At 44.0% G+C, this 26,687-nt stretch overlaps 1 protein-coding gene across 1 annotated transcript in view; it reads left to right on the top strand.

Annotated features, from left to right (window-relative positions):
• SLCO3A1 (solute carrier organic anion transporter family member 3A1) overlaps positions 1 to 26,687 on the top strand; it is a 144,672-nt gene that overhangs the window by 7,854 nt on the left and 110,131 nt on the right. The window contains exon 2 of the mRNA XM_040601820.1: positions 17,071 to 17,536. Coding sequence (XP_040457754.1) covers positions 17,071 to 17,536 — 466 coding nt within the window. The remainder of the gene's footprint in view (positions 1 to 17,070; positions 17,537 to 26,687) is intronic.

Raw genomic sequence — 26,687 nt, 5'->3', positions numbered from 1 at the left:
CTGTGAGGGCAGGTGTGGAAGCACAGAAGTTGTTTTTCCATGCTACGTAATGATCTATTTTCTGGGCAAGGATTGCTGTAATTGTCATATTTTTCATATTTAAATGTCCTTTTAAAACACTTACTGTGCCATTCACCTGTATAATTCATAATGCTTTAGTTTACTGAAAGTGGAAAAAGACTTAAAATTCAGTTTATGGTAATCCATAAACCGACAGTGAAGTTCTTGAAGGAACCCGGATAATTCAGTTGTATTGAGGTCTTCGTGACTCACCCAGCATTATGGCTTCTGAAGCAACAATGCAGATTTGCTTTCAAGTGGGTTTTTTTTGTGCTTTGATGTTTGCATCTGAATCCAGCATTTCCTCTATTATTTTTTTTTCCTAATAAAAAGGCAACTACTAACCCTGCCACAAAGAAACTGAAAGAAGCTTGGCTGTTTGGGAAGAGTTGTGGGGTGTGGGTGTGGAACAATACAGAAACCTTTCACTTTTCATTTTTTAAATGTATATTCCCCCCACCCCAAGTTGGTTTTTTTGCTGAACTGAAATCAGCACCAAATCAATGAGATCAATATGTAAGAAACAGCATTGAAGTGTATGTTGTATATGTGTATTTTAAAGTGATAGTTAACATTCTACTACCTGAAGAATCTAATCAAGTGATGTGGAATTGCTTTACAGTCAAGGTGCCAGGTAGTGGTGCCTTCTGTGTTCCTAAATCAGATACATAAATTTATAGAATAATTTAAGGTGAAAAGTAAGTATTTTTCCTGGAATCTGCTTGTAGCCTGTATTAGATGAAGCTTTTCCAGCTGAAAGCTGTTGGGAGCACCCACATTCAAGTGTGGGATGAGCAGAGGATAGCAGTGATGATTATGTTTGCCATAGCAGGACAGAGTTCTGAGTTTTCTATAGTTCCAGATTGGTTTCATCCCTTTAATTCTCCAGTGGGATAACAGGGAGTGAGAAAACACCATAGCTTCATAGGACTGCAGCCCACAGTGTTAAACAATGAATGGTCTTTGTTTTCTCCGGTAGAACTTCAACAGGAAGAGCTGCAGAAATGGTGTTTTGGAGTTCTTGTTTTGTGTTTCTGAAAAGGAGGATGTGAAAGAGCTGCTGCCTCCTTCCACTTCTCTCCTTAGTTTTGTGCAAACATAGTTTGGCACATCATTAGCAGTAGATCAGAGAGTTGCTTGGGAGTGTTCGGATGCTGGAGTGTGGGCCAAACCTCACGCTTTGCCTTGGAGGGAAACTCTGAGAGGCTGCAGGAGGACTGACTTGTGCCTTGCTTGATACAGTAGCAGGGCAAGTTTCCTGCACCTCTGAGTAACACCAGACCTTTATGTACAGACACACAGGTCAATACTGAGAAATGTCAAGGGTGAAGAGGAACAGCATTAGAAGGTTCCAAAAGAGAAGCTAAAAACACTGACTAAAAGAAACTTATTTTGAAAAATATGAAGGAGGAATGCCCCCAGTGGTGTCCTGCTGCTTGTTGTGCTGTGCTAATGACTTTCCTCTGCTGGAAACATGCTTACTACTCATCCTGACATGGTTTGCGTGTTACATGATGTATTGAGATGCCAAATTATGAGTTGATCCTTTCTTTTCCCATAACTGGGAAAAGACAGAAAAATAATATATAACTAGGTCCCAATTTTTAAAGAGGAAAACCTTGTATTTAGATTTGCAGGTTTTCAGTCCTGTGGCTTGCTTCTCATGGTTTCTCTGAGCTGCAGGAAGAGCTGTAATTGTCATGGTTTAGGCAAGCTATTTTTGCCAAGTTGTTCTTAACCAAGCAAGGTGGATACTCTTTAAAAGAGAAAAGTTGAAGCTTTAAGTACTGTGCTGGGTTAACTTTGGACTGCAGCCAGACACCCACCCAGCCGCTCTCTCACTCCTCAACAGAGTGGGGGCAGAAAATCAGGTGGAAAGCTCGTAGGTTGAGATAAAGACTAGCAATTACTGTCAGGGGCGAAACAGACTTGACCTGGGGAAAAATAATTTTTATTGACAGTTAAAACAGATTTGGAAGTTTAGAACAAAGGCAAAAATTAAAACATCACCTTCCCCCCATCCCACCCCTTCTTCCGAGGCTCACTGGGAGCATGTCTCCATCGGATGCTCGCTGTGCTCTGCTGGGAGAGCATCCGCCCTCACCCATGAGCTAAAGTAAACCGTAAATTGTGTTTGAGCACTGACGTGCTTTTTGCAGAAACGTTGGCTGGCGCTGGGTAAATGGTTTTCCCTGTGCTGGGATCCTGTCTGTGGCTTGTGGTCAGCCACCGTTTTTTGTGGTGTGCTGCTGGGCAGCAGTTAGGTTCAGCCCAAGGAGAAACACGTGTCTGTGTGATGAAAGCATGGTGATATTCTTTCTGTCCTGCAGGCGCTGTCTGTAAAATTTCATTACTGTGGGGATTAACCTTCCCCATAGCTGATGCCAAGTGCTGCAGTTTGTGTGATGGGCAGAGAAAGCGTTGGGCGTATAGAGCTTTTATGGGAAATAATGGGCAGCATTTTTGGGGCTTACCAGCAAAGGAAAACTGTGGGGTTTGGTTTTGTCTTGTTCAATGTACAGGGCCGAGAGTGGTTAATTACAATGGGCCTTTCAGCCTCTGCATGAGATGCACACTTTGTTTCCTGCTGCCTATGGCTAGTTATAATGCAGGTCCTTATGTCTGAAGTCAGCACAGCTGCTGGCTGAGGGACAGACGCGTTAGCTGAAGGGATGCCTTGTCTAGGGTGCTTGTTTGTGAAGGGTGGTGGTGTTAGTTTTGTATTATCGGCTGGTTTGGGTGATCCTGTAGTTGGTCCTGTCCAAGGTGCTCGGTACAGCGAATGCCCACTGAGCTCCGTGGTGTTCCTGCAGGAACCTGTCATGTCTCGTGTTTTCCAGCTTCAGTTCAAAGAGGGGTGCTTTGGCACCAAGTTCGTATTTCTGTCATCAAAATGTGTTACCAAAAGCCACATGGCTTACTGGAGCCCTTGGGTCGCGGTGTTATGACAAAAACCCTAAGTTGGGTTTTGTCTTCAGTTTCTTCTCTTGCTATGATCTATGATATTTAATACTCAAAAAAACCCTGTATATCAAGGGAGTTACTGGCTTGGAGTTACTGAAAAGCTTTCCCGTAGCCTTTGGGATTCAGACATACCAACTTTAAAGAACTGGAGAGCAAAGGCTGAAAAGGGAAAATTTCAAGTATTCCATGGAGCTAGATAAACCATTCACTTCCAAGAGTTTATTTGCTCAATTGAGGCCACTTCTGCATTGACAAATCTCTCTGTGAATGAATGGATTCCAGAAACAGCTTGGGAGTTATTTGATGGCTATTGAAGTTAAGCCACGCTAGCAAACCATGTGCTAGAGGCACAGCTTTGTGGGTTTGCTGTCTTGTTTGGCGCAACTGTACAAGCTTTCTCAAATGCTGGCCCTACACAGTCCAGTGTTTTCTGTGGATTAGGCTGCATCAAGGCTGCTGTGTTGCTGTTAATCTCAGTGCTAGCTCTTACCAAGAAGGCAGAAGTTTCAAACTTCTCGCTGTGTCTTGTGGGAGCATTTGGGGCTTATGGTGTAGCCTCTCGTAGCTGAGATGGCATTTATTGATTTGAATCATACAGTTTAATTCAATGCTGGACAAGCACTTTGCCAGAATTTTTATTTTGCCGCCTTATTTAAATAGATCCCTAATGAATTAGTGTACTTGTGTGTAATGACTTTTGGGAAATACTGGATGCAGCCTCTAGAATGAGTTCTGTGCCATTTTCAAATTGCAAACTCTTGAAGTGTATCTCTGAACAGTTCCCAGGGTCTCTTGCCATTTTCTGAGTTTTCAAGATGCTCCCACATTAATAAGCTGCATGTTTGGTATTCTGTGGGCAGGTATCCAGTGAGCAATTGGTTAGCAGGGTAACAGCTCGGAGGTAAATCTGGATGCAAAATTATTTCTGCTTTCACTGTGTTGCTGGACCAGAGGGATGCTGGCAGGAGAAACTGGCTTGTTTTCTTCCAGGACACAAGTTTTTTGTTTTTGCAGGGTCAGGGCTTGAAATCAGTTGATGACTGCGTAATTGGGATTTTGAGTCAAGGGAGGGAGAGTCTAGGATGGAGGTGAGAAGACAGAATGTAACTTGTTGGAGGGCTCCTTTTAGGTATGGAGAAAGTCCTTCAAGTGGGGCTGCAGCAAATAGTTATTACATGGCTCCCTTGAATTGGATTTCTTTCTTGTGGAAGCCACAGCGAGCCTGGGAATCAGTATAAGGCTATAGGGTCTCATGTCTGGATGTTTGGGGTTTTTTCCCAGGCTCTCCTGTAATGTCCAGCTCAATACTTCTGTGTCCCCATCTTCAAAATGACTTGCTCTGAGATGGCATTACTGTTTGGGGATGTGGTTGGCCAAAATGGACAAAAATGTTCTGCAAATGGCCTGCAGCAAAGTGGGGTCTTCTGGTTTAGTTAACAGTCCCTTTTAGCATGAATGGAGTGCCTGGTTACTCTGGTGTTGAATTTGATTATTCCAGTGTTGAATTTGACCAAAACATTATGGATTTCTGTTAGGCATCACACTGAGGCTTCAAAGTATGAGATCTTTAAGAGATGCACAGAACTTTGCTGCACTGGAAATGCAATTGAAACTAAAATGACCTTTGCTTTCTCCTTTGTTTGCCCCCTATGGTGCATAGTGTATAGATTCAGACACTTTCAATTTGATTCTCAGCATCCTGATTACACTCAGAACTCTTGGTATCCAGACAGCGTCACAAAAAATTAAGTTCATGGACTGTTTCCAGGAGTCCGTGTCACTGTGTGTTTCCCTGCCCTCTCCCTTGCCCCTGCTGCTCATGCAAGTGAGAGATTAAATGAAGGGGGAACAGCAACTTGTTTCCTCTGAGCCAATACTGGCTAGGCAGAATCTGTTGATGGTGGCATCTTGGCAGAGACAGAGGAACATTCCTGCTACATGGGTAATGTTTTCATGCCAGACTTTTACTTTGCAGCTTGCTGTCCAGAGCTGTCATGTCCAAACTGACTCCTGTCATCAGTCAAGGCTAATGCTTATGCCCAGAGAAACAGTTTTTATTTGCATTTGGACAATGTGACATGTGGCAGACTTGGGAGAGGACAGCTTTGCCTGTGAACTAATGCTTGTTGGCTGAGGAACAACTGTTCTTTGTATTTTCTGGTGAAGATGCAGACCAGGGATGTTTGGGCTCATGCCTGGCTTGGTTATGGACCTCCCTAGGCCTTCTTGGGGCTTTTTCTCTCCATCAGCAAATGTGCTACTAGCTGTGGTGTTCTCTGGCTTTGGACACCTTATGGGCTGGGATGATGGGCACTCAGATGCTACAGTGATGGTAACTGGAATGAAAGAGGCACCCTGGCTTTGGACCCTGAACCAGGTCTGTATCTGCTACTGTAGTAAGTTGAATTAAATGAATTAATGGGCTGATAATTTTGTGTGGTTGCTGTGTGGGGCTTCGTCTTTGACCCTGGGCTATGATGCAGCCTTGTTGCCAGCCTGAATGGTATCGCTGCTTCCTTCACACCTGCCTGAAACCACAGGGGTGAAGCATCTAGCCCTTTACTTTTTGAACGTTCTCAGGAAAAGACTTCTTGGGGCTGCTTTGCTTGCTCTTTGCTAGTGGTGGATTTTAAAAGAGCCTGAGGGTGTTATTTTTCAAAGATGCTTTCTGACCCATATTCTCATTGACAGAAGTGACTTACTCCAAGTGTCTCTGTTAAAATGGGACTCTTGTTCCAAAGCCACTAAAGCACTTCTCAAAAATCGCCTTCCCTGTTGCTGACTGCAGTGGACTGCTTCCGTGGTATCTAGCGTCATTTAAAGCAGGCCAAATTTAGAGTCTAAATGTTATGTGCCTGGCTAATAAACTGTATTATAATTAGTACCTTGGGGAGGCAGGAACCAGGGAGAAGCTGAGTATAAAGAGAATAAAAATTAATGTAGAAGCTGTCTGTGAAGGATGGGTGAATAACTGTGGAAGGAGATTAAAACATGGGATTTGAAACAGCTGAGGAAAGTATGTGTGATGGGAAGAAAATGGGCATGGAGCTGTGAGGAAAACTTTAATAATAATAAGCTTGGGTTAAAGAAGACAAAAGTTCTAGCATAGCAGGTAGTAAGACTTGGTGAAGAATGATCTTTCCAGCAGTCAAACCCTCTCTGTTAATGTAACCTGTGGACAGGCTCATGCAGGTGCCAGTTTTCCAGCTTCCTCCATGCAAACTGGACTAGTTTTATTCCTCTTCTCCGTCACATGTCCACTAGCATCATCTCCCAGTTTCAGAAACTCATGTTCAGGGGCTGCATGGGCCACTTTGCTGAAATATCAGGGGCTTTGTTTTGTTTGGTTTCATGCATAATGGCTTTCATTTCCCTATGCTTGCCGTGTATCTCCCAGTGAAGCTTACATTTGCTTTGAGTAATCTAAGGTCACAGATTCCCACTGGAGGTGGGAATACTGCAGCCATGTGTGCAGCTCTTGTCCTTGCTTTCTGTCATGCACCTGTGAAATCAGGGTTAAGGGAAACCAGAGGAGAAAAGAGAGAGCGCTCATGCTGGCTGCACTAACCAGTTGGTTAGTGAATGGCTCTGGCTTGGTGTTGAACACTGAATGCAAAACCATTCCCGCTCTGCTGTGCCTGAATTCTGGATTCCTCCCAAAATTTGGTGTGCCCCTGCTGTAGGAGCAGTGGTCCTCCATGGGAACTTTCCCTGTCGTGCTGTCACTCGCGTCAGGCTCTGGTAGATAAGTGGAAGAGGTGCTGCCTTCTGTTTTCCTTGCATGTGCTCATTGAATTTTTGCCGGGTCTGGTGATGGTACAGTGAGGGGATTCTGTCAGCCGCTGTTTGATGCCTGTCTCTGACACAAGTTATTGTTAATCCTGCAGTCACAGAGGTGAAATTCAGCATTTGTATATACAGCCTCAGCAGATGCATTTGTTCATTGGCTTTTTGATAGCTCACTTCATAGTGAATCCCAAGGAACAGAGCTCCCATCATCTGGTGAGACATCTCGTTGCTTGTATCACCATTTTACAGGGAACACATTGAAACAAGTGAGATTTTGATAAATCTGCAAGTTCTAGCTAGATCTCCCATTTATTTTTTCTTTAAGACTTCTTTTTATTCCCTACATGGTATTTTGTGTGTGTTATTTTAAAAGACACTTGTAAGTTGCCTTCTGTTCGGGAGGAAAGGGGCTTGCTACCTTTGAGAAGTGGCAAAATGGGGAGATGATCTGATGGTACGTGACATAAAGTTGCGTGGCTTATGTTGTGCTCGGGACTGCCAAACTTATGCAAATGTCCCAAGTCTGCCCTTTTTGACTTCCACCTCCCATTCTTCACCCAGGAAATGCTCAGGTAATAACCACGTTCTCACCTGGAAAGAGATTTGAGATCACCTTCCAGCCGTGACTTGTTGTCTGTTTGCACCATGAACCCCCTGTGCTCACCTTCCAACCTGCCCAGTTCTTCCAACGGGAACTTTGGCAGCAGCTGGCATGCGGCTCCCGTTTGTACCCTTGGCTCTGCACAGAGACAACGTGAAAGGCGAAATGAGTCGCTTGTGAACAGCTATGTGGGAGGGTGTTACTTAGCAAATAAGCAGGATGACACGGACAGCTCTTGTGTGGGCTGCAGGGTGTGAGATGGGGATAAGCAAGCAGCCCATGTGGCTTTGGGACAAGCTTGGGGTGTTGCTAGTTAGGTGCTAGAGAGACCTGAAGTCCACCTGCAGATGCTTACGGTAATTTGGTGTTTCTTTTATGAGTTGTTACAAGGTGCTGTGGATTGACAACACAATGTGGCCGTTTTGTTGGTTCCCTTCTAAATGGCTTCCTTTTTCCCAAGGCTTACTAAATTAAAGCATTTCATGTACTGGTTGATGAGAAATGCCTCTAACTTTTCCCTAAGCTGAGTTCCCGTTTGCTGTAGCCAGGCCTCCTTGCTGCTGGGTAGGGAGCGAGGCACGAGAGATATCAGCAGAGCCAGAGCAGATGAGGAGAAAAGTAGCAGGACTTGTCAGAAAACCTCCTCTCTCAGTATATAGCCTTTATATAATCACCGTTGTCCTCCAACCGTGAAAACTGAATTCAGCTTCCATCAAAGCTTTTATTAATGCTGCTTCAGAGTGTCCTGCCTGTGTCAGTCCTGCCCTGGTTCATGCCTGGCAGCTGGGAAGGCTGCTGCAGCCTGCGCTGTGGGTCTCTCTTCTTGATCTGCACTGTGGCATAACTCGGATGCAACCCTTAGCCCTGAATTCAACTGTGTCTCCTGATCATAAATAAGATAACATGAAGTCCTTCATGTGACAGGTTTGCTTGTCGGGCTTCCATTACAGTGTCTGCTGTGGTGAGTAGCCCTGTTCATTGTAGAACGCCGCCTCTGCAGGTGTAAAAACATTGTGTTAAGAAATATTTTATTAGATAAAAAAGCAAACTGGTATTGTTCTGGGGAGGTGGAAAAGTGAGGGTGTTGCAGTGTGACAGCTTAGGATCCTGCTTCTCCAGTGTTTTGATAGTGCATAGGAAAGGGCTTTTTTTCTGTTAAGTCTTCTAGAGACATGAGTTTCATCTCCTGTTCTCCACTGGAACTGAACCCGGGGGGATGGTGCCCTGTTTGCAGAGTCCCGGACCCACATATGAATCTGTTGCCAGTCTTGTATGTGGCCAAGAGTGCCTTTGATGCAGTAGGAGCCTACATTTGAGTTGTTATATACAGTTTAAATTGATCTTTATCTGGCTTTGTACACCTACTTGCCAGCCACAGGAAAAACAGGAGATTCATCTCTGAATGTGTCAGATGCTCTGGCTGCTTTCCCTTGGCTGTTTACTTTGACAGAGCTGAGTGGCTGCCCCTGCTCACAAGCCCCTGCTGCTGCACGCTTATTCCACATGGAATTCTTCATCTTCTGGGTTTGAAATGTGCCGGCAGCACTGTTCTGTGCTATGGCTTTTTAAGCACACAAAGATGCAGTTACAGGGTTGAGGTCTGTACTTCTTTGCATGCTCATGGTGCATTGTTTTCCTGCCAGTGAAAATGACATAACATGCAAAAAAATAAATGAGGATTCAAATATCCATGAGCTTTTTCCATGAAAATACATAACATGCAAAAAATAAATAAGGATTCAAATATCCATGAGAAATGTGTGCTACTAAAGAGCAGTGCAGACTGCAAATGGATTCTGGCACTGGATGTATTTATGTAGATACCTTGTCGGAGACGGAAGTGTCAGTATTGTGTGCCTTCACACAGTGAGGTGAATCTTGAACAGCAGACTTGGAGGCAGAAACCTTGCATGGACACTCAGTCCGCGGTTGTGATAATACCACACCGTAGGCTGGGACTTCAAAAGGTTAAAAAAAAAAAAAAAAAAAAAAAAAGCAGATCTCAGCGGTGATGCACATCTGTTTCAGAGCAGCAGAAAAAGCCTTTCAAGTTTTGCGAGGATGTTCACGGTGGCCTGGTGCTCTGTACCTGGCTCTATTTTGAGCTGTTGGTGACTCACGCTAGCTTTCCATGATGGATGTGAGGGGGTAGTTGCAAGTAACACCCCTGACAAGGATCTTTTTGTTCACACCTCTCTAAATGGAGCAGTGCTCCTTCTCTTCCTCAGAGGAGGCGGGGAAGGGGGTCAGTCCCTTGTGTCTCGTGCAGGATCCTTGGGAGGCAAATGCGGAAGATAGCAGCCCGGTTGCATGTGCTAGAACAATTCCCTGGATTAGAGGTTCGGGTTTGATGTTGCATATTTGATCAGTGTGGATCCCAGTTTCACTACAGTAGTGGAAAATAACACTCGTTTAACTTGGCTGTTGCTGCATGTGCTGCATAACACCAAGGCGTGTGACTTTTTTTCTGTTTAAGCTATTTTGAAACAAACTGTGGCTTTGCACTGGTATATCAGCTCCTGACCAAACAGGATATCTTCTGTGGGTGCTGGCTGCTCTTCGCTCCGTTTGCAGCGTGCAGCAGCGCACAGCATTGCTGTCTTTGTGGCATAGCTGCGTAACCCAGCAAAGGATCACGCAGGTACACGTGCTTTGTGCCCTACGTTGGCTGTGGGCAAGTGGCACAGGATGCTGTGATTACTGAAATGTGGGGAGGAGATGCACAGTGCTGTACAAGAGATGGCAGAAAAGTTTTCTGCATGGTGCCAGAGAGGAGGGGTTGCCAAAAACACATGTCTTGCCTCAACCAGGAGTGTGGTGTGCTGTTTCTCTTGCTGCAGAGTGTAATACCCTTTCTACTCAGGCCCCTGAAAATTCTGACTTTGAATGTGTGTTTAATTTGGACTGTGTCAGTAATCTCAGAGCTGGTCACTAGAATATAAAATGAATTTTTCACACCAGTGAAGCATAGATCCGAGCTGCAAACTTCTCGTGGCACCAGTACAGTAACTTGCAAATTTTCAAGTGCTGGCCTAGAAACAGCACAGGCACATGCTGCAACAGCCAAGCTAATAACACCCTACTTCTCAGCAGTGGTTCAGCTGCGGCGTCTATTATCCCTGTCATGTGAATGCAAATGTCTGTGCAGAGATGATTTCCAGACCTTGAGGCAGAGCCAGCTTGGGTGTGTTTGTATCGCCACCCTTTTCTGCTTTCCCTTATGTTGGTGTGCCCAAAGCCAGCATGGGTGTCGGCATCTGCGGTGAGAACATCTTTTAAGTTTCCACTGACTTTATTGGCCCACAAATGGTGTTGAAAGAAGTGATCAGGAGCCTGAGATGGGAGGTCCTGATGCCCTCACTATTTCAGCAGGGTGGGGAGCAGCAAGGAATGCTGGTTCCTGGGGCTGGGCAAAGGGTATTAAGTTCGTTGCGCTCCTCCCAATCATCCGATAGAAAAGGAGTAGGCAAAACACCAAGGGAATTGTACGCGTTTTAAAAAACGGAGCTGAAAAAACATCAGACCAGAGGACCAGCATTGTTCACTTGGGCTTGAAGCCTGAGCCTGGTGGCTGTGCTGTCAGCTGGGAGGGTGGGTGGGTGGCAGTGGGGGCTGAGCCCATGGATAGCAGCTCTACGGGGAGGAGAACTTGCCTCCAACTAGGGGATGCCCCTCACCCCATCTCCCATAGCTGCTGGAAGAGAGGATGAGGTGACATCTGAAGATGTGGGTGGAGGCGTGTGGAAGTAGTGGCTTTTTTTGCTGGGGTGGTCGCTTTGCATCTTAGGAATCTTGTGTTTCCATGCTCTCTAATGGAGACTGTAGGAGATGGTTGAGATGGTTTGCGTTTGTTTTCCTTAGGGAACATAGTTGCCAGGCAATTATTTTACACCTCGTAGCACTGCAGACATGTCTCTTCAAGTCCGATCTCTTACTACATAACTGAGGAAATGTATTTTACATTAAAAAGAAGCCTTCTAAAAAGACCCTTCAGGCATAAAGTCAATGTGTTTTCTATATATAACCATGTATTATTAATACAATGAACTTATCTGTAGGCTCTGTGGGTGAATATGACTTGATCATTGGAGATACGAACAATATGATATTCATTTTCAATGCACTGTGTCTCTGACTCCGTAATAGTGGCCCGAGCCTTCAGTTCATTTCTTAGTGATAAAATGGGGCAATAGTTTGAAGCGGGTTTGTGGGTTGCATTTTTGCTGAGCATTAATATAAAATAAACAGCCTATAGAGAAAACAAATTTACATTGGTTCAGAAATGCCAAGATGTATAGATTTGGGACAGACGGGAATGATGAATGTGAGCATGTATTACTGAAATAAGTCCAGAATGGCACAGCAAAAGCTTCCCTGGATTTAGCTACAGGTGTTGCAATATAAGTTGCTTTGGCTGGAAAATTTTGAAGTGGTGATTGATTTCTCTTTTTTTATGTGGGTCATTTATCACTGTGTGCATTATGCAAAATCATTTTCCTTTTTCAGTCATTGAAGAGTGTTTTAGTGTGGATTTAGGAGGCCTGTTTAGCCTAGGTCCTTTTGAGGTTAGTCTTCGAAATCACCAGAGACAAATGTGTGTGTGCAGACTTCTGTGGCTCTGTAAGAAGAGGAGATAGTGCAAGCATGGGGTAAGTTTTAGTTACTTCTTGTTATTGTATGTTAGGCAATGTATTCACAGAAAGGCAGATGGCTGGGTTACATGATCTTTCTAGATCCTGAGCCTTCTTTCTGCTCGAGCAAGGTGCACAGATGCCCAGCCTGATTTAGTTTACAGCAGTCCAGTTGACTGATACGGTGTAGACGTAGTCTGGAGGAGCATGAGCTTGCAGAGTAACAAAAGCGGCACAGTCCTGCTGTTCCTTCTATGGCCATAGCGAAATCTTTGTGGAGCTGCGCTTAAAAACTGGGTGGGAGATGCCTGCAGTGGGTGAAATGGAAATCCCACTGGAGATAGAGGATGCAGTTAGAGATAAAAAGGCAGTTCCTGTCAAAGGGGGTGGTGAGGCCTCGAGACATGGAAAAAGGCAATGAGGCTGGTATGGTCGAGGGCTGTGTACAGTGCTGCAGCTGAATGAAGTACATTGCTGGTCAGAGCCTCAGTGACTTGCTAAGGACCAATCTGCAGGACAGGTGTGAGGGTATAAGAGTAGCAGGCAAGGTACAGCTGTCTCTGGCACAGCTGCATACCTGCATGAAGCTGTAGCTCCAGTGCTGTTCCCAACATTATGGGCACTGGCATTTGCCATGATTGCAACGCTCTCTCTGCCTCTGTCCTCTCCTGGTTTCTCTGGGCTTGTCTGATCCACTGTGTGGTTTCACACCGCTAACTTCTTGGGGTCAAACTGCCTTCTGTATCTTGTCTGCCTGAATTTTACTGGCTGTTGTAATAGCTTCCTGGTAACTGTTTTCATCTTAGGTTAGAAGCTTTTTTAACTGAATATCCTCTTAATCTATTCTTTCCAGCCCTGGCAAAACAGCTGTGTAAATTGACAGGAGCCAGGAAATAGCAGCTTCACAGCTAATAATGTGGGCTCCTGGTGCTTCCCCCTGTGTTTTAGCATGAGGTTGTCCATCTGCGGCACCACTCCATTGCCCGCATCCCTGCTATTAAACCAGCATCCACGTGGGCTGAACTCTTGAATGACCTACCTGGTCTCAGCGCCCATCCTTGCAGCCTTTTCACGTGACATCAGTATTTCACAGAGACCTGCTGTGTTTTTTGCAGCATTTTATGTAACTCTTGATAGACAGAATTAGTGTCTAGGAGCTGTGATGGCTACTCTGCTGGGGAGCAGGCTTGTGAAAGGAAATACGGGCAGTACGGTGCCCTTTTACCTAACAGTTACAAGGGCACTGGGAGCATCCCATACACAAACTGCAAGTACTTGGGTTACACCTTATATGCAGGAAGCCTCGGAAAGGTGGGGTATAGAGGCGAGTAGGAGAATGATTCTAGCCATGGGCAGAGGTTTGTTTTGAATAAATGCCGGTAGCATCTCTGCTGCGCTAACGCTGATTTTGTAGTCGGCCTGTGTATTTAAGGTCACAGCCAATGTCAAAGCAAAAATTTAGGCTGTGCTGTCTGCACTGCAGCCACCTGGCTGTAATGCAGTTGTGTTCCTGGTGTTCTCTGGCTAAAAAGCTGCATGTTGACAGTTTATTTCCCAGCCCTGTATTTATTTTGGGATATTATTCCCCCCTCCCCCTCCCCATGACTGTCAGCATTGGGAGGCTACTCTGCTCGTGCTGGTCTCAGCACTTTGTACTTGGATGCTGTTTTCCTCTGAATGCTTAAGGCTGATGTGATTGTTCTTTCACCATACCCTCCCAGCACCCCACTTCATAAAGGCAGACCTGGTAGCACTGGGTGACAGTGCTACAGCCAGAAGGAGCAAGCTGGGAAATGCAGTGCAGTCCAGCCAGAGGAAGAAGGAGAGCTGCCAGCTTTTATCAGGAGGGTTGGAGTTTTCTTTGTGTTCGGTGTCCTCCTCTTCCCTTTGTTTCAGTCTCTACACCAAAGCAAAGCAAGAAACAGTTAGGGGATGGTGAGACTCTGTTTCCGTATTGTGAATGGTTTAACTTTTTCAAAAAGGAAGAGAACAACTGAAATCCCACTGAAATAAGAGCAGAATGAGAACTGGGACTTCTGGGTTTAGTTCCCAGGTTTGTCACCAATTTACTGTCTCTGTCACTGTGAATTGCACTTAGAAATGGTGCAGTTTCTTATCTGAAATCCAGCTGTCCAAAAATCTGACCCTTGTAAGGTGTGGCATCCGAGTGGTTCTAAATACCATACTGCTTTCTAGCGACTTGTGTGTGTATATATATATATATGTATGGTAAAAGCCTAAAACTTGGCACCCAGGTCAAAATGTGGGAGAGACTTCTAAAGCTAGTTAATACCAGTTGGCCTTGGGAAATCGCTTCTGTTGGCTTTCAATCTTCCAGCCTAAATTACTCCATCACAAATTAATTTTGTTGACTGTATTTCTCTCATTAATATTTGGCTCTCTATGCCTCAGTTTAAACAGCTGTAATGAGTAATTATGAGTTTCCTATCTAGGTACAGCTCAGAAATGGGCACTACAGACAGAATTTTGCATGCTCAGAGTTATATACTCATCTTGGAGAGATTCCTTATTCTGCCAAAATTGGTGTTCATGGGACCTCGGCTATAACTGAGTTCCTCTAGGAATGTGCTGGAGGTAGTAGTGTGAAGGAAAGCTCCCACAGCAGGGGCTTTGCATCTCTTAGATTTTTTTTGTTGGTGTTTGCTGCGTGGTGTTGAAGTCTGGAGTCCTACCAGTCTGACTACATCAGCCCTTGCAATCACACCTTGCAATAAAACCAGCCCAGTGTTGTGGGTGATAAATGTAGCTCTGTCATATGAATGTCTTGTGGGACTGCCTGGGTCAATGGGATGCTGTCCATATCCCTCCACCTTGGTGTGCCTTGCTTTGAAAATACCAACATAGTGTTTTCTAGCAATGTCTCTCCTCATCTGCTGAGCTCTGTCGCCCTGGATGGTTGGGAACAGTGATGTTGCTGTTAGATGTGTGCTCAAGCACTGCTCATGGAGCAGCACAGACGAGGTTGCAGGAGCAGGGACAGGCTGTGCTGTGCCCTCACACAAGAGGACATTGTTTCCACTGGTGAATCAGATCAGTTTCATCCCAACAGGTACCACCACCCAGTGTTTCAAATGAAGTGGCGATCTCCTCTTCCTCTGTCATGCACATCGTCACTTGGCTTTGCCATGGGGAAGAATTATTGCTGTTGCGTTGCCTTCAGTCGTAGCATTTGATTTTTAGTTTGTTTTGGGTTTTTTTCTTGCCTTGCTCAGTTCTTGGCTCTTTAGAGGGGAAGGATTACGGTGGTAGTATAAAATGAAAACTGCTTGTATGGGATGAAGGCTGAATTTTCAGAAATCATTAGAACAGTCTAGTTTGGAAATCTGACTTGGACATTTATCAGGGTCAGGTTTGGGAGTTTTTGCTTATGCAAAGCAGCAGAAGTGGGTTGTTTCCATTTTTCTATTTAGTTGCTGACGGGGCTTTCTTTGTCCAACTGTGCCCTGGTATACCCTAACATAGGCTGACTGCCCCAGAGAAGAGCTGCTGTCAGAATACTTTAAAGTTGGTCAGACTGGCTCCTGCTTCATGAGGTTGATCAGTAAAGATTTTCGGTGCCTCCAGTGGGAGGCTATTTTTATTCTATCCAGGGGCTATCTGGATATGCTTTGAGGTCTCTATCTCTTTTTTTCATAGAGAAACTTTCCTGTGTTAGGACAACCTTAAATATCTTCATCTTTTGCAATCTGAAAAACAAGATAGTCTTTTATCCAAGCTAAAAGTCTTTGGCATTTCTGTGACATGTCGAAGATATCTTTTGTTATTTTTTTTTTTTTCTGTATAAGAGGGGACACTGCTATAGACATGAGAATGTGCTGAGTTTTCTCCTTTGAGCACAGATGACAGCAAGTGAGCTACCTAATGTTTCATCTTCATACTTTCATCAGTGCTATGACTGTTGCAGAAAATCCACATTGTGTTTCATTGCACCATGTAATCAGGACTGGATGAGCTCTCAAGAGATGATCCAGTTCATTTTCCTGCCCTATGGCAAGATCAGTCATACGTGTGTCTTTCCTGACAGATGCTGGTCTCTGCTGTTTTAAAGACCTCTGCAGCCTCTCCAGGCAGCATATTTCAGCTACACAATCCTTACCAGTAAAAGTCTGGTTTCTCCCCACCTTGTATTTAACCTGAGCAATCTCTGCTGCAGTTTAAACCTGTCACTTCTTGTCCTGCCTATTTTGATTACAAAGAACAGGTCATTCCTTTTCACAGCAGTGTTAAATATTTGAAGACTATTCATGTGCTTCTCTCTTCTTAGTGTTAAATAACCACTTTTTGTTAAATCTTCCCTTCTTCATGGTGGACTTAAAACTTCTATGCAAATCTTAACTGGCCTGTCTTCTCAAAAATATTCTGTAAGTGTCATTAAGCAATCCACAGAGGGTTTAAACCCTTTGATCAGTGTTTTATTTATATACTTTAATAGAGACCTACTGTGCCGGCCAAATTGCCTGTTTGTGCATCACTGTCTCTGACTGCCTTGATGGCCTTGTGCTGGTGTATGAGCCAAGAATCTGCAAGGTTTTTTGCTGCTTGCTAACTGCAGTTGATTCCTAGGGAAGGACTGGGTGCATGGAGTGAAGCTTGGTGTGGTTTGTGCCTTGGTTCTGTGGGGTGGTGTTTGCAGAGTGAAGGCTGTGTATTCAGATAGAAGGGGAGCCCAAAGAGGGGATAACCAGTCATGGAGTCATGGGTGTCTGCAAGCATCCAAAATGTACATCGATGTACGCAGGAATTTGGAAGTGAGCATGTGCTCAGACAGGTGGTAGGTTGTGAAATGTCACTTGGTATTAGGACCTTCTGATATGGCTGTATTTCAACGGTCAGATTATGTTTGGATGTCAACTACTACTATACTGTGATTTGGATGTCCTTGATGTGTATGTTTTTGGCTCCAAGGGAAAGTCAAGGAAACTTATGCTTTAGCAGGATACATGGAGAGGGTGGAAGGCAGGCCATATTCCTTTTGGTAATTTTCTGTGGGTTTCTCTGTTGTAGGTGAGTGTTTTAACCACCTTGGAGCGACGATTCAACCTTCAGAGTGCTGACGTGGGCGTCATTGCTAGCAGCTTCGAGATTGGCAACCTGGCCCTCATCCTCTTCGTGAGCTACTTCGGAGCCCGAGGACACCGGCCACGCTTGATAGGATGTGGAGGGATAGTCATGGCCTTGGGTGCCCTCCTTTCCGCGTTGCCTGAATTTCTAACCCACCAGTATGAATATGAATCAGGAGAAATACGCTGGGGGGCTGAAGGGAGGGATGTGTGTGCTGCCAATGGGTCCACCAGCGATGAGGGACCGGACCCAGACCTTATCTGCAGGAATAGGACTGCTACCAACATGATGTACTTGCTGCTCATTGGAGCACAGGTCCTCCTGGGCATTGGTGCTACCCCTGTCCAGCCCCTGGGAGTTTCCTACATTGATGACCACGTGAGGCGGAAAGATTCCTCCCTGTACATAGGTAAGGCTCCGTGAACAACTCCTCACCGAAGGCTTTCCTTGTGGGCTGGCATCTCACTCTTGTTTTCTGTTTGGTACCGGTGGAGGGATGCCTTGAGGCCTCTTCTCTGTGTGCTGCTATGCTTGTGAAGGTAACTTGGCATGGATCTCTACACCAAGCAGTTGTAAGCAGCAGGGAAGCACAGTGATATTTGCTTTCATTGTAGCAATGGTAAAGGTTGACAGCCATGGCGATTATTACTGGATGACGAGGAAGATGCTTGCTACTCCTATTGTTTTTCCCCAGATTGCTTTAAATTGGTGGCTTATGGTTGAGTTTTAGCTGAAGAATTTCCAAGTGGCATATGGGACGATGATTTATTCCTCCCTCCCTACCTCCCCCAGGATACCCTAGTTCTCTCCCTGTTCTGAAACATTTGTCTGTGTCTGAGTGATCATTGCAGTATAAGGAGACTGAGAGGAGACTCATGTCTTGTCACTACCACCATCATTTTAGCGAGTAGGTGCTGTGACCCAGCATGCTATAGCAGGACCCTAGATAACGTGATCCCTGTAACGGAATGGGATGCGGAAGCTAGTGAGGTCTATTTTGAGATATGGTGAGCCTGAAGTAGAACTCATGATTCTGGTGATCATGTTGCAGAATTCTTCCAGATGGTTAAGATAGGAGATTTGGCTTCAGTTACCTAATGAAACATCTCTGTTACTGGGGTAAAGTGCTCATGGGTTTCGGCAGAAGTACCCTCTCCAGCAGGTTTATAGAGGATGCTGTGGATGAAGCTGTTCTCTGAAAGAACTTACCGGCTTGGCTCATTCTTCTTTCTACAGGACTTGTCACTAGACAAACGGCTCCAGTGCAATAAATCAGTGAAGTGCATGCCACCATTAGTGTGATCCTTGTGCACTTGTTAGTGTGGTTTCTAGTAACCAAAACTCTGCACTTGTCCCATTGTTCCTGTCTTGATGTAACTTTCAATTGAATGGATGATCCCATTACTGTTTTTTGGGGTTTTTTTGCAAAGAGATTTTTGTCAAGTTCCCAAGCATAACTGAATGCAGTTGGGGTATGACCATAGACAGCAAAGCTAAACAGTCCTGCTAACTTTGAGTGGCATTCAGTGTCTTGGGACAGTGCAGAGGCTTGGTCAAAAGACTGTATAGCACACTGTGGCATTCTTGGATGTATTGCTACTCTACTTAAAGAGATTCTTCTGCATATTCGAAGTGTGTTCATGTTTTCTTGTAGCGGGCTATAAAATCATAGTATTTCAGTGTTTGGCTTTGCCTTTGGATCGTTATTCACCTTCACTTGGTTCTCTAAGTGCTTGTGAGGGATCCACTGGATAAAGCAGGATGATATATAAAATACAAGATACTGTACAACCCGAAGATGAATGATGAGACTAAATTCATTGGAGCAACTTTGCCAACACCATAAGTGATGAGCTGGAATTAAGATTGATTCTAAGATTATCTATTATAAATAACTATATAGAGGCCCAGCAACTTCTTTCAGTCTGTTCCATGGGCATTTTTAAAGCAATGCTTCATATCTGAGAAGAGGATTGAGGAGGGTGCATGAGAGAAGGATTAGAAGAGCGAATCTTTTTGTTCCTGAGATACATTCATCTTGTATGCTAAAATAACTACTTTAAAGTTGGCAGTTCAACTGTAGCTGGGAAAATACTGCCAGAAAATGATTTCTGCTTACTATATGCTGCTTCGTTATTTTTCCTTCAGACATATGCTCCTAACCATGTTCCTTTCTCCATGTAGGGTTTTAAGAAAAACCAAGCATTTTGGGGTCATTTGCTTTATTGGCTTTAGCTATGGCAATCATACTCTGAATTTCTATGTATGAATTATGGGTTGCAGAAGAGTGCATGTATATGCACACTCAACCAATCAGCAATACTAGCAATGAAGTTTAATATCTACCCTGTCCCAGCCTATCCATCACAAGTAGGTTTTCAGATGTGGGATGATTAATTCGTACATCAACCTGCAATCAATTTGGCTAGCAAAAATAAAAGCTAACAAGAAAAAACTACAGGAAAAAAATGTTCTGTGAAGGAATATAAATGGATAAGCAGCTGGTAGAAAAGTATATGTCTTCAGGTTTGTGAATACTTCAGAGGAGGTCAAATTCCTATGTTTACAACATTGAGAATTATTTGCTTAGATTTGCCTTTAACTGATGATTTTTGTTGCTGTAGTCAATGCAATTTTTAGTGGCCTTAGCAGAAGGCTGGCTGAACAGTTTACCCACTTCATTCTTCTCTGTTTTGCAGAGGAAATAACTGCAGAGTGTATACTGTCACCATGCTATATTTATATCAGTTTGCTTTCTCATAATAGCACGCTCACTCAGTAGGGGCTACACTGTGTGACCGGATAAAACGTTTTTGGGTAAGTTCCCTCAGTTTAAATTAGGAGCAAATCTGGCATAGGTTGTTCTCTCAGGATAGAAACTAATTAATAACAGCAGTAATAGCCTGGCTGAACTTTCTGTCATGGCTGGCTGCGGCTGAGAAATGATCACATTGACCAGTTCGTGCTGTCTTTAGTACATTGCTAATGTTGAGTACATATATGCTACGTTTGGGCTGTATTGTACTGGAGGGGAAGAAGCTGTCTCTCACCTGACAGCTAAGTGCTAGTAATTGTTCACCTGCTGCAATAAAAGCCCTCTTGTGTCCCAAGGCAGTGAATTAGATAGAAATAACTCTGTGAACAGAGAGGGTTTTTTTCCATTCCTTTTGAATTGTACAAGTTAAGTGGAGTAAATTGTTACAATATCTAATACAGGTTCTTTGCAGTGAAGTGACAATACAGGAAGATTCCTCTAGTTTTAAAAAACAAACAACAAACCAAAACCCCAAGAACCCTCCCTGAAACCACCTTCTTTTTGTATTAGAACTAATACGTATGTGCAGAAGAATGCAGATGTGATACCATATGGAATTTAAAGTAAAACTTTGGCTTTAACCACTACTGCAAATAATAGCATCTGTGGAATATATTTCTGGCCATGAAGTCCATGAAATCTGGCTCGCTGTGGTTTCTCTGCAGTGACAGGCACACAGGAGATCACGGGCAGTACACTTCTTGTGCATCCTTTGAAGGCAGAGGTCGCTCAGGCTTGTGCGCAACCAAGGAGGTGGGGATTCATAGAGTTTCATAATTAGAGAGACAGGGGTGAGATATTACAGGAAGATATCTCTGTGGCATGGGCTGCTGACATGTAGTTTCATGTTTCTTGAGCTAACAGTAGATATTTTTTTTTTATTATTTTTTTTATGCTCACAGTGTGTTGCTACCAAACTCAAACAGATTCTGTTGCTGTAGTAACCAGCCTTAGGAAGAAGGGCTGTGTTGTGGTAAGCGAGGGTAAATCAAATCAAAAAGATGAATGCGTGGAAGTATACACCAAAGGATGTTCAAAAGAAAATGCATTTATGCCATAACAGAGTTAGAAAGATAGCGGGACCATACCTGCTCCTGCTAATGATGGGAAATGTATTCTCCTCCCATTCAGCATCTGAGCTCGACACAGCGGTCGTAACATTGGCAATAGCAGCCAAAAGGTGAAAAAATAAAGGAATTCCCTTAGCTCTTTGAAGTTGGGAAAAATCTTCTGGTTTGGTGCTGCTTTGTTTGCTTCTCTCTGTTCGGGTCTGCTTTTGTATTTAAGATCTGAACTCTCATCTAGAGGTTTCCAAACAAGCAGGTTAATTTTACCTGTGTATTTATTGGCATTTGGCATAAGTAACTCCTTTGAGTGGAGGAATTCCTCACTCCTGCAGACTATGCAGGGCTCGTTATTGCTGCAGCTTCGCTAATGTCAAAGGATTCCCTCGATTTTAAGGGAGGAAAAGTATGTTGAAGACTGCTTACTACACAGTTCCTTTCTCTACCTGCTAATGACTCACTTGACATTTCCCTCTTTAGTTCGTTTTCTGTTAGGTCTTGCTGAGTTCTGTTGAAATCAATGAAGACTTTGTAATTAGGAGGGGGATCAGAGGCGTCATGGAGCTGATACAGGGTGGGAGGAAAACTGATCTGCCAGTAGCTGTATGGATTTACTGCCTCTCAGATGAGCAAGAGCTTGCAAGTGTTTTCTGGTCACTGGAGTACCCACGTTGCTCTCAGCAGTGGTTTGCGTGTTTAGTTAGAGCCAGTGCAGTGATGTGGTAGATTAATGTTATTAGCAGTCACCGTACGTGCCTTCTGGGCTTCCTGCAGCATTTAACATTTGCTGATAAAAGTTGTTGCAGCTTGTCTAGGGCATGGTTACCTATAGAGCAGAATGAATAGCCTCTGGGAGCCAGTATTTGATCTGGGACAATTAAGGACTGCATTATATAGAGGAAGTTGCTATTATTCTGTCTCCTATTGATGGAGGAAATTGATATTGATGTTGGAGGGAGCACTGCCAGATTGTGGGGCTTATTCCAAAGAATGCTGTGTTGGTCTTTAATGTGTTGGCAATTCTCTTTAAGTTTGCTGAAGCTGTCTCAGTGTTTAACTTCATAGACACACACACAGGTTCAGGGCCCACCATTTCAGACTCCTTGCTGACTTGCAGAAACTGCTGTAACAAGGGGCAAGTCTTGAGTAAAGGAGTAGGTGATGAGGAGTGATGAGCACTCCTGAGTTATTCATGGTGCAAAGGTGTGCCTGAACATAGTGTGCTCAGGGGCATAGAGCTGTTCTTGTCAGCTTTGTGGCAGGGCAGAGGAACGGAAAAATAGAAAACCCAGCACTGCTGGATGTGTCTGTTTAGCTGCTTTCTTCTGTCTCATCTCCCAGGCTTCTGTCTGTCTTTTTCTGTGTGTATTTTGGTTTATCATACGGTTGTTCCAGCTGTTACCCTTGGTGTGGGAGGAGAACTCAACAGGATGTTGTTCTCTTCCTACATCTGCCCAGATGGGACTAACACAGTAAGGGGGACAGGACCGAGCGTTGTTACTGCTGACTTTGACCTTTGCAGTAGTGTGGGGTTATTCTGTGTCATATGTGTGGAAGCACTTTTTCTTTTGTGATGACAGTCATAGAGAAACACTCGCTCTTGCTTCTGGTGCTTTCGTGCTTGCTTTAAGCACCAACTCAAGATTTGCTGCAGAGGAAGACAAACGTGCCCTAGTTGGATTCTTGCTGTCTCCAGGGATAAATTTGTCCATTTGAAAAATCACTTATGGTAGCTTACATCAGTCAAAATGACAGCAGCCATTGTGTTTTGGAGAAGCAGAAACATTTTCTTGACTGACAAGAATGAAATCTGAGAGTTAGTATTTATGGTGGTGAGTTAATAGTAAGTTATCAGCATAAGATGCTGAAATCATTGGGCTTTGTATTACCACATACAAAATGTTGACTCAAAGAAACAGAACTTGGATTTCTATTAGGAAGCTCATGTTGGTAAGCTAAGCAATTGCTGTGAATTTTGAAGTCATTCATCTACTGTGTATCTGATATTGATTAACTCTAAGTAATGAGTACTTAAAGAAAAAATTAAAAAAGGAAACGAGGTTTTGGATTTAATAAACCAGCAAAAATGTCTTCAATGCCGTTAAAGGAAAAGCCATAGAAACCAGTTGAAAACTTTAACCGTCCACAGGATGTACCCCTACTGTCTAACCAGTGTTCTTGTGTGTAAATTACTGTATTTGAAGGACTGTAGAATGAGCAGTCAGTGACAGCACATTTCATAATAGCAAATGTCTCCCGGTTTTTCAAAGCTTTTAGAACTCTTTTTTTCCTGGGAGGCTGTCCTGGTTTCAGCTAGGAGGATAGAGTACATTTTCTTCTTAGTAGCTGGTGCAGGCCTGTGTTTTGGATTTGATGTGAGAACAGTGTTGATAACATGCTGATGCTTTTAGTTGTTGCTGGGTAATGTTTATACTAAGTCAAGGACTTTTCAGTTTCTCAGGCCCTGCAAGTGAGCAGGGTGGAGGGGCACAAGGAGCTGGAAAGAGACACAGCTGACCTGAACTAGCCAAAGGGATTTTCCATACCATGGGATGTCACGCTTGATATATAAACTGGGAGGTTTGGCAGGGGCCAGCCGATTGCTGCTCAGGGACTGGTTGGGCGTCAGTCAGCGGGTGGTGAGCAAGTTGTATTGTGCATCACTTATTTTCTTTTCTCCCTTCCATTTGGATTTCATTCCTCTCTCCCCCTCCCTCCTTTTCATTATAACTGTTATTATTATGGGGGGGGGGGGGTATTTAAATATTTAAATTGTTCTTATCTCAGACCTTAAGTTTTATATTCCTTCCTGATTGTCCTCCCCATCCCTCTTGGGCTGGGGGTAGAGAGTGAGCAAGTGAGTGGCTGCATGGTACTTAATTACTGGCTGGGATTGAACCACAACAGGGGCACACCATGTAATTCTGAAAAACACGAGTAATTTAGAGCTGAAAGAGCAAATTTTGCAGATGTTTGGCTGTCAGGCTGGAAATCTATTCTCTGTACATAGCTTGGTATCTACAGCGTGGTAGATTCTGTGTAAAGTTAGTGAGGGCCTTGGGTACCCACAAAAATATGTTGAGATGGGCGTTGTTTCTGTCCCCAGTTCTGTAGATTATTTTTTTATTCAGTGATATTATTTTTTTATTCCATCCCCCTACTCCAAGAAATTCACTTAGGTTTCCAGTAGCTGCTTGCTAGTTTTGTCTCCAACTGCTGAAAAGTCTTGCACAGATGAGTGCATTTTGCTCTATCATACCCTTTCCAATTTTCTCTTAATTTCTCTAAGTGTATGATTGAACCTACAATTCTAAACCATAGCAAGTGGAATAATTGTTTCTAGCATACAGGTCATATCATGGGCCTCTTAAGGCCCTCTGTTGACGCATGTTGATTGAAAGGTCTTTAGGGCACTTGGGAGGTCTGTACAGTTCTGCCCATCCTGGCTGCTTATCTTTTCACTCTTCACAGCCTTTCCCACTTGGCCGTACTCCTTCCTTGTGTGCTTACTTGTGGTGTGCAAGCAACATAGGTACTTTATTCACATTAGCCCTTCTTGCTGGAACATGCTTCTCTGAGCTCACCCACTTAAGGCTCTGCTAGCCTTGTGCCTGCCTTAACCCTTTTCCTTTTAAAGCCTGCTTCTACTAGGTCTTTTACACTGGGTCTTAGTTGACTTCACATCCATCGTATTTTGTCCGTGTGCCCGCTCAATACCCACAAGCTGCTTGATGAGTTTGTCCCCCTCTGTGTGGGTACATGCACTTGTGAAGTGTGAGCACTTGATTTTCCAGGTAGTTGCGTTTCTACTTGCTGGTATATGCACTTCATTATGTATGTAATATTTTTAGCCTAAAAACTTGACAGAATTTTGTAATCATTTTGTTTGGTAAATGCATCCTCCTACAGGTGATTTTAAGGAGCCTTTCCTTTCTGCCACAGTCTCCAAGGGGTTCAGAAAGATACAGTATTAACACTAAACTAAGAGTAGTGCTGTTGCCAGTGTGGGTGCTGTGATACCTGTTCATTATTGGAAGGTGTCTTTGCATCAGATTCACTGGGTTGTCTTCCCCGTGGGCTAACTGTGATCAGATTAAACCGCATGGCTTCATGCAGATATACTGGTATTAACTACGTTGGCCTAACCCACTGATCCATTGATAACCTGCAGCCTTTTATAATTATTCCCCTTTGGGGAGAGATCTGTGTTCTCATTTGCTCTGTGTCAGCAGGACTGGCTTGGTTATACATGTTTCCTTTTACAGTGCTACTCATAATATCCCGGAAAATTAAATGGAAACATAAACAAGTGTGTAGGGTGTATAGAGCAGTAACAATAATCAGTTAATGGGAATAACCTTCCCCACTGCAGGCAAGAAGGCTGAGTTGTGAAAGGCGGTAGCTGAATTGATGTATTTATTCAATTAAATGTATATATGCACAAAGTCGTAACCGCTGTGGGCTCCATTACTGTACAGCAATTGTTCCAGTTACCTTAACCTTCTGCTAATAGCTTTTTTTGTTATGAACTAAGTAAATAAAGCTTGGGTCCAACACAAATGACTTTGTGTGAGAGCACATTGAGGGTGGGAGCTGTTTCCATGTTACTCTGTGTACTCTGCAGCTGATTTTTGTCTTAATTGGGACTTGCTGACTCTGGGGTATTGTAAAAATCACTTCATTTTTTGAGCGTGTTGTTTTCTTTCTGTAGTGTATTTAAAACAGTTGTCAACCAGGAGAGCCTAGCGAGGTACATGACTCGTGGGGCACCTTCTTTAAAGCAGTGCCCTTGTCATTCAAGTGGCAGATATGTAGAGGACAGTACATATTAGTCATAAGGTTCATAAAATTAATTAAATAGATTGGAAAGTGCTGAGTTGCTCATGTCAAGAGCTGAAGGCTGTATTGTACCGCCTTGATGGCGCAGGTGGGAGTGAGCTGGCATGTGCTGTCAGTCTTGCCAGTTCTGGGAATTCAACTGAGACTCCCCAGCTCATTACACATAAGGAGCCTCCAGACGGACCAGAAGGTCCCAGTTTACAAGCTGGCACTGGGGAAAGTTGGAGCTGTGTTTAGCGTGTGCCTTCTCATGGTGGGACAAGGCACAAGATGTGCTCCTTCGCCAGCATGAATCAGGGCACTAGCCTCAAAGTAGTGGTGGAAGCCTTGTTGCCTGATACTGAGGCTTATGTTGTCCTCTTCTCCTACCGAAACAAAGAATTTGGTATGGAGGATATTTTGGGACTTGTCAGAAATTATTATCCCACTCATACTCAGCCAAGTGAGCAAGAGATGGCTTTCATGAATTATGCTGTACCACTGTAACCTTGCAGCAAAGGGCAGTGACCTGAGGTAGTGTTGAAAGGTAAGTGCTGCCTTCAAGTTGCAAATAGTTACTGGTTTATTGTATATCCTGACACACACATCCTGCCATATGCTGGCAGGGCTTCAGACCCCTGTCCCTGCCGCTTTTGGTGATGTCTGCCATGTTGTGAGCTGCAAGGAAAGCTGGCCAGCCGGCTCCATGCCTCCCCAGTTATCCGTGGGACCAGGTGTTTATATGACTGTATAAGAGAACACAAAACTGTCACAAAAACTCCTGCTTTCACAACTGCTTCTCCTGTGGCTGGGTGAGGTGCTCAACTGATTTTTTTTTTTTTTTTTTTTTTTTTTGCGTAGTG

The sequence above is a fragment of the Falco naumanni genome, chromosome 7, assembly GCF_017639655.2.
Source record: "Falco naumanni isolate bFalNau1 chromosome 7, bFalNau1.pat, whole genome shotgun sequence".
Lineage (NCBI taxonomy): Eukaryota > Metazoa > Chordata > Aves > Falconiformes > Falconidae > Falco > Falco naumanni.
The sequence above is the reverse complement of the archived record's forward strand: the minus strand, read 5'-3'. Positions and strand labels throughout refer to the sequence as shown.